General features: G+C 54.8%; 1 protein-coding gene across 5 annotated transcripts in view; it reads left to right on the top strand.

Moving 5' to 3' along the window:
* LOC139533638 (ELKS/Rab6-interacting/CAST family member 1-like) overlaps window positions 1-7,500 on the top strand; it is a 619,530-nt gene that overhangs the window by 162,370 nt on the left and 449,660 nt on the right. For all 5 annotated transcript variants that reach the window (XM_071331836.1, XM_071331835.1, XM_071331834.1 and 2 more), the window contains one exon: window positions 6,498-6,635. In XM_071331836.1, coding sequence (XP_071187937.1) covers window positions 6,498-6,635 — 138 coding nt within the window. The remainder of the gene's footprint in view (window positions 1-6,497; window positions 6,636-7,500) is intronic.

Below are 7,500 nucleotides of genomic sequence, written 5' to 3'. Positions count from 1 at the left end.
AAGACTGAGAGGGGAGGAGGATAGGAGATAAAGACTGAGAGGGGAGGAGGATAGGAGATAAAGACTGAGAGGGGAGGAGGATAGGAGATAAAGACTGAGAGGGGAGGAGGATAGGAGATAAAGACTGAGAGGGGAGGAGAGGAGGATAGAAGATAAAGACTGAGAGAGGGAGAGGAGGATAGAGGGAGATAAAGACTGAGAAAGAGAGGGAGAGGAGGATATAGGGAGATAAAGACTGAGAGAGGGAGAGGAGGATAGAGGGAGATAACGACTGAGAGAGGGAGAGGAGGATAGAGGGAGATAAAGACTGAGCAAGAGAGGGAGAGGAGGATAGAGGGAGATAAAGACTGAGAAAGAGAGGGAGAGGAGGATAGAGGGAGATACAGACTGAGCAAGAGAGGGAGAGGAGGATAGAGGGAGATAAAGACTGAGAGAGGGAGAGGAGGATAGAGGGAGATAAAGACTGAGCAAGAGAGGGAGAGGAGGATAGAGGGAGATAAAGACTGAGAAAGAAAGGGGGAGGATAGAGGGAGATAAAGACTGAGAAAGAGAGGGAGAGGAGGATAGAGGGAGATAAAGACTGAGAGAGGGAGAGGAGGATAGAGGGAGATAACGACTGAGAGAGGGAGAGGAGGATAGAGGAAGATAAAGACTGAGCAAGAGAGGGAGAGGAGGATAGAGGGAGATAAAGACTGAGAAAGAGAGGGAGATACAAACTGACCAAGAGAGGGAGAGGAGGATAGAGGGAGATAAAGACTGAGAGAGGGAGAGGAGGATAGAGGGAGATAAAGACTGAGCAAGAGAGTGAGAGGAGGATAGAGGGAGATAAAGACTGAGAAAGAGAGGGGGAGAGGAGGATAGAGGGAGATAAAGACTGAGAGAGGGAGATGAGAGGATAGAGGGAGATAAAGACTGAGCAAGAGAGGGAGAGGAGGATAGAGGGAGATAAAGACTGAGAAAGAGAGGGAGAGGATAGAGGGAGATACAGACTGAGCAAGAGAGGGAGAGGAGGATAGAGGGAGATAAAGACTGAGAGAGGGAGAGGAGGATAGAGGGAGATAAAGACTGAGCAAGAGAGGGAGAGGACGATAGAGGGAGATAAAGACTGAGAAAGAGAGGGGGAGAGGAGGATAGAGGGAGATAAAGACTGAGAGAGGGAGAGGAGGATAGAGGGAGATGAAGACTGAGAGAACGAGAGGAGGATAGAGGGAGATAAAGACTGAGAGAGCGAGAGGAGGATAGAGGGAGATAAAGACTGAGAGAACGAGAGGAGGATAGAGGGAGATAAAGACTGAGAGAACGAGAGGAGGATAGAGGGAGATAAAGACTGAGAGAGCGAGAGGAGGATAGAGGGAGATAAAGACTGAGAGAACGAGAGGAGGATAGAGGGAGATAAAGACTGAGAGAGCGAGAGGAGGATAGAGGGAGATAAAGACTGAGAAAGAGAGGGAGAGGAGGATAGAGGGAGATAAAGTCTGAGAGAGGGAGAGGAGGATAGAGGGAGATAAAGACTGAGCAAGAGAGGGAGATATCACTCTTCGTGGCTAGTCGTCTGTTCTGTAGACTATTGACCCAATAGCTTTGGGTGGTCTCCCTTCCACTCCCGGTCGGAGTGGCTTTCCTCACACATACGGGTACATTAGTATCCCAAGACACTTGAGCCCTCCCCCTCAAATGGCTCCCTCTTATAGATCCCAGAGATCTAAACAGTCTAACGGAGGATAACGGGTGCCGCGGAGTTAGGGGTTCGGGGTGCTGCGGGGTTAGGGATGCTGCGGAGTTAGGGGTGCTGCGGGGTTAGGGATGTTGCGGGGTTAGGGGTGCTGCGGAGTTAGGGATGCTGCGGGGCTAGGGGGGGTTAGGGATGCTGCGGGGTTAGGGATGCTGCGGGGTTAGGGGTGCTGCAGAGTTAGGGATGCTGTGGGGTTAGGGATGCTGCGGGGTTAGAGATGCTGCGGGGTTAGGGATGCTGCGGAGTTAGGGGTGCTGCGGGGTTAGGGGTGCTGCAGAGTTAGGGATGCTGTGGGGTTAGGGATGCTGCGGGGTTAGGGATGCTGCGGGGTTAGGGGTGCTGCGGGGTTAGGGGTGCTGCAGAGTTAGGGATGCTGCGGGGTTAGGGATGCTGCGGGGTTAGGGATGCTGCGGGGTTAGGGATGCTGCGGAGTTAGGGGTGCTGCGGGGTTAGGGGTGCTGCGGGGTTAGGGATGCTGCGGGGTTAGGGATGCTGCGGAGTTAGGGGTGCTGCGGGGTTAGGGATGCTGCGGGTTAGGGGCGCTACGGGGTTAGGGATGCTGCGGAGTTAGGGGTGCTGCGGGGTTAGGGGAGCCGCGGGGTTAGGGGAGCCGCGGGGTTAGGGATGCTGCGGGGTTAGGGGTGCTGCGGGGTTAGGGGAGCCGCGGGGTTAGGGGAGCCGCGGGGTTAGGGATGCTGCGGGGTTAGGGGTGCTGCGGGGTTAGGGGTGCTGCGGGGTTAGGGATGCTGCGGAGTTAGGGGTGCTGCGGGGTTAGGGGAGCCGCGGGGTTAGGGATGCTGCGGGGTTAGGGGTTAGGGGCGCTGCGGGGTTAGGGGCGCTGCGGGGTTAGGGGTTAGGGGTTAGGGGTGCTGCGGGGTTAGGGGAGCCGCGGGGTTAGGGGAGCCGCGGGGTTAGGGATGCTGCGGGGTTAGGGGTGCTGCGGGGTTAGGGATGCTGCGGAGTTAGGGGTGCTGCGGGGTTAGGGGAGCCGCGGGGTTAGGGATGCTGCGGGGTTAGGGGTTAGGGGCGCTGCGGGGTTAGGGGCGCTGCGGGGTTAGGGGTTAGGGGTTAGGGGTTAGGGGCGCTGCAGGGTTAGGGGCGCCGCGGGGTTAGGGGAGCCGCGGGGTTAGGGATGCTGCGGGGTTAGGGGTGCTGCGGGGTTAGGGATGCTGCGGAGTTAGGGGTGCTGCGGGGTTAGGGGAGCCGCGGGGTTAGGGATGCTGCGGGGTTAGGGGTTAGGGGCGCTGCGGGGTTAGGGGTTAGGGGTTAGGGGCGCTGCGGGGTTAGGGGTTAGGGGTTAGGGACGCTGCGGGGTTAGGGGTTAGGGGTTAGGGACGCTGCGGGGTTAGGGGTTAGGGGTTAGGGGCGCTGCGGGGTTAGGGGTTAGGGACGCTGCGGGGTTAGGGACGCTGCGGGGTTAGGGGTTAGGGGTTAGGGACGCTGCGGGGTTAGGGGTTAGGGGCGCTGCGGGGTTAGGGGTTAGGGACGCTGCGGGGTTAGGGGTTAGGGGTTAGGGGCGCTGCGGGGTTAGGGGTGCTGCGGGGTTAGGGGTTAGGGACGCTGCGGGGTTAGGGGCGCTGCGGGGTTAGGGGTTAGGGACGCTGCGGGGTTAGGGGTTAGGGGTTAGGGACGCTGCGGGGTTAGGGATGCTGCGGGGTTAGGGGCGCTGCGGAGTAAGGGATGCTGCGGGGTTAGGGGTTAGGGGTTAGGGGCGCTGCGGGGTTAGGGGTTAGGGGTTAGGGGCGCTGCGGGGTTAGGGGTTAGGGGTGCTGCGGGGTTAGGGGTTAGGGGTGCTGCGGGGTTAGGGGTGCTGCGGGGTTAGGGGTGCTGCGGGGTTAGGGGTTAGGGGCGCTGCGGGGTTAGGGGTGATGCAGGGTTAGGGGCGCTGCGGGGTTAGGGGTGATGCAGGGTTAGGGGTTAGGGGTTAGGGACGCTGCGGGGTTAGGGGTGATGCAGGGTTAGGGGTTAGGGGTTAGGGTTTCTGCGGGGTTAGGGGCGCTGCGGGGTTAGGGGTGCCGCGGGGTTAGGGGGGGTTAGGGACTCTGCGGGGTTAGGGGTGCTGCGGAGTTAGGGGGGGTTAGGGACTCTGCGGGGTTAGGGGTGCTGCGGAGTTAGGGGGGGTTAGGGATGCTGCGGGGTTAGGGGGGGTTAGGGGTGCCGCGGGGTTAGGGGTGCTGCGGAGTTAGGGGTGCCGCGGGGTTAGGGGTGCCGCGGGGTTAGGGGGGTCTTCAGGCTGATTTGGAGTGGATCATACACCAGCCTTCCCTCCAGCCTTCTGATTGGATGAGCCAGGGGACAGCTCATTGCCATTGTCACCGGCTTTGACCTGACTTTGACAGATAAGAACAGAGATGAAGTCATCAAACTGCCTCAGAGAAACAAAACACTTTCATATTTAGACGCTGAATAATGCATTTCATATTTGTGATTAACAGCAATTAACTATATTTATGGTGTGATTAGTATTTGTACTTTGGTTCTCACCCCCTCAATCATTATTTCAACAGAGAGAGTCATAGAGAGAGAGAATGGGAGAGGGAAAGAGAGGGGAGGGAGAGAGAGAATGGGAGAGGGAAAGAGAGGGGAGGGAGGAGAGAGAGAATGGGAGAGGGAAAGAGAGGGGAGGGAGAGAGAGAATGGGAGAGAGAAAGGGAGGGGAGAGAGAGAATTGGAGAGGGGAATAGAGGGGAGGGAGAGAGAGAACGGGAGAGAGAAAGGGGGGGAGGGAGAGAGAGAATGGGAGAGAGAAAGGGAGGGGAGGGAGAGAGAGAATGGGAGAGAGAAAGGGAGGGGAGGGAGAGAGAGAATGGGAGAGGGAAAGAGAGGGGAGGGAGAGAGAGAAAGGGAGGGGAGGGAGAGAGAGAATGGGAGAGAGAAAGGGAGGGGAGGGAGAGAGAGAATGGGAGAGAGAAAGGGAGGGGAGGGAGAGAGGACATTCACATTCATACGTGAGGTGATATATTGACACACACTTATGTCAAAGGCGATAGACAGAATATTGCAGGTATTAATCAAATCAGTCTGTGTTTAATTAAATGTGAAATAGGAGAAAGAAACAGACAGTCTCTTCATTGAGCTGTCTCTGATGATGAATGGATGTGTGTGTGTGTGTGTGTGTGTGTGTGTGTGTGTGTGTGTGTGTGTGTGTGTGTGTGTGTGTGTGTGTGTGTGTGTGTGTGTGTGTGTGTGTGTGTGTGTGTGTGTGTGTGTGTGTGTGTGTGTGTGTGTGTGTGTGTGTGTGTGTGTGTGTGTGTGTGTGTGTGTGTGTGTGTGTGTGTGTGTGTGTGTGTGTGTAAGAGAGGGAGATGATTAAGTGTGTGTGTGTGTCGTGAGCTCTCTCACATTCCCATGCCATGTATCAACCTCTCAGCTCCAGGTACTAAACCCACCTTTCACAGACAGATAAGAAAAGTTGACAATGCAAATTAAAGACTGTTTTATTCACCCCTCAATTTTTTGTGTAAATAATTTCTTCAGTTTACTGGTAAACGTTTCCAGTAATATACCTTCCCTTTGCAACGCTATTCAGGAAACATCGCTCTGCGCTGGAATATCTCAATGGCCACAGTGTGTTCTGTCTGTTATGTCTGTTCTGTTCTGTTCTGTCTGTTCTGCTGTGTCTGTTCTGTCTGTTCTGCTGTGTCTGTTCTGTCTGTTCTGCTGTGTCTATTCTGCTGTGTCTGTTCTGATGTGTCTGTTCTGGTGTGTCGGTTCTGTCTGTTCTGTTGTGTCTGTTCTGTTCTGTCTGTTCTGTTGTGTCTGTTGTGTCTGTTCTGCTGTGTCTGTTGTGTCTGTTCTGCTGTGTCTGTTCTGCTGTGTCTGTTCTGTATGTTCTGTCTGTTCTGTCTGTTATGTTCCGTCTGTTCTGCTGTGTCTGTTCTGTTGTGGTGTGTTCTGCTGTGTCTGTTCTGTTCTGTCTGTTCTGTCTGTTCTGTTCTGCTGTGTCTGTTCTGTCTGTTCTGTCTGTTCTGTCTGTTCGGTCTGTTGTGTTCTGTCTGTTCTGTCTGTTGTGTTCTGTCTGTTCTGTTGTTTGTGTTCTGTCTGTTCTGTTGTGTTGTGTTCTGTCTGTTCTGTTGTGTTGTGTTCTGTCTGTTGTGTTCTGTCTGTTTGTTCGTTCTACATTGAACACATGCTTCTCTGTCTTTGTTTGTCGTGTGTGTGTGTGTGTGTGTGTGTGTGTGTGTGTGTGTGTGTGTGTGTGTGTGTGTGTGTGTGTGTGTGTGTGTGTGTGTGTGTGTGTGTGTGTGTGTGTGTGTGTGTGTGTGTGTGTGTGTGTGTGTGTGTGTGTGTGTGTCACTCAAGCAAGAGTTTATGTGTGTGTTTTCTGCTGACTCACAATGCTCTCTCTCCCTCCCTCATCCATTCTCCCTCCCTCCCTCTCTCTCTCTCCTTCCCTCATCTGTTCCCCCTCCCTCCCTCTCTCCTTCCTCCCCTCCTTCCCTCCCTCTCTCTCTCTTCTCCTCCATCCCGCTTGCTCCCCCCCTCCCTTCACCCCCCCTCCTCCTTCCATTCCCCCCCTCCCCCTCCCCCTCCCCTTCTCCCCCCCCTCCTTCCCCCCTCCCCTTCTCCCCCCTCCCTTCACCCCCCTTCCTCCTTCCCCCCTCCCCTTCTCCCCCCTCCCTTCACCCCCCCTCCTCCTTCCATTCCCCCCCTCCCCTTCTCCCCCCTCCCTTCACCCCCCCTTCCTCATTCCCCCCTCCCCCCTCCCTTCACCCCCCCTCCTCCTCCCCTTCCTCCCTCCTTTCCTCTCTCTCCCTCTGTTCAGATTGAGAATCTGCAGGAGCAGCTGAGAGACAAGGAGAACCAGATGAGTAGTCTGAAGGACAGAGTCAGGTCCCTCCAGACAGACACCTCCAACACTGACACAGCTCTCACCACCCTGGAGGAAGCCCTGGCTGAGAAGGTATATATTATAGAAACACACATGAGCTTTGGGGCTCCCGAGTGGCACAGCGGTCTAAGGCACTGCATCTCAGTGCCAGAGGCATCACTACAGACACTGGTTCGATCCCGGGCTGTATCACAGCCGGCCGTGATTGGGAGTACCACAGGGTGGCGCACAATTGGCCCAGCTTCGTCCAGGTTAGGGAGGGTTCGGCAGGGATAGGCCGTCCAGGTTAGGGAGGGTTTGGTTAGGGAGGGTTAGGGGGGGTTTGGCTGTCCAGGTTAGGGAGGGTTCGGCTGTCCAGGTTAGGGAGGGTTTGGTTAGGGAGGGTTAGGAAGGGTTTGGCTGTCCAGGTTAGGGAGGGTTTGGCTGTCCAGGTTAGGGAGGGTTTGGTTAGGGAAGGTTAGGGAGAGTTTGGCCGTCCAGGTTAGGCAGGGTTTGGCTGTCCAGGTTAGGGAGGGTTAGGTTAGGGAGGGTTTGGCTACCACACTACTACACTACCACACTACTACACTACCACACTACCACACTACTACACTACTACACTACTACACTACTACACTACCACACTACTACACTACTACACTACTACACTACTACACTACTATACTACTATACTACTACACTACTACACTACTATACTACTACACTACCACACTACCATACTACTATACTACTACACTACTACACTACTACACTACTACACTACTATACTACTACACTACTACACTACCACACTACTACACTACTACACTAATACACTACTACACTACCACACTACTACACTACCACACTACTACACTACCACACTACTACACTACCACACTACTACACTACTATACTACTACACTACTACACTACCACACTACCACACTACTACACT

This window comes from Salvelinus alpinus, chromosome 11 (assembly GCF_045679555.1).
Source record: "Salvelinus alpinus chromosome 11, SLU_Salpinus.1, whole genome shotgun sequence".
Lineage (NCBI taxonomy): Eukaryota > Metazoa > Chordata > Actinopteri > Salmoniformes > Salmonidae > Salvelinus > Salvelinus alpinus.
Note: the sequence above shows the minus strand (reverse complement) of the source record. Positions and strands in the feature narration are given on the sequence as shown.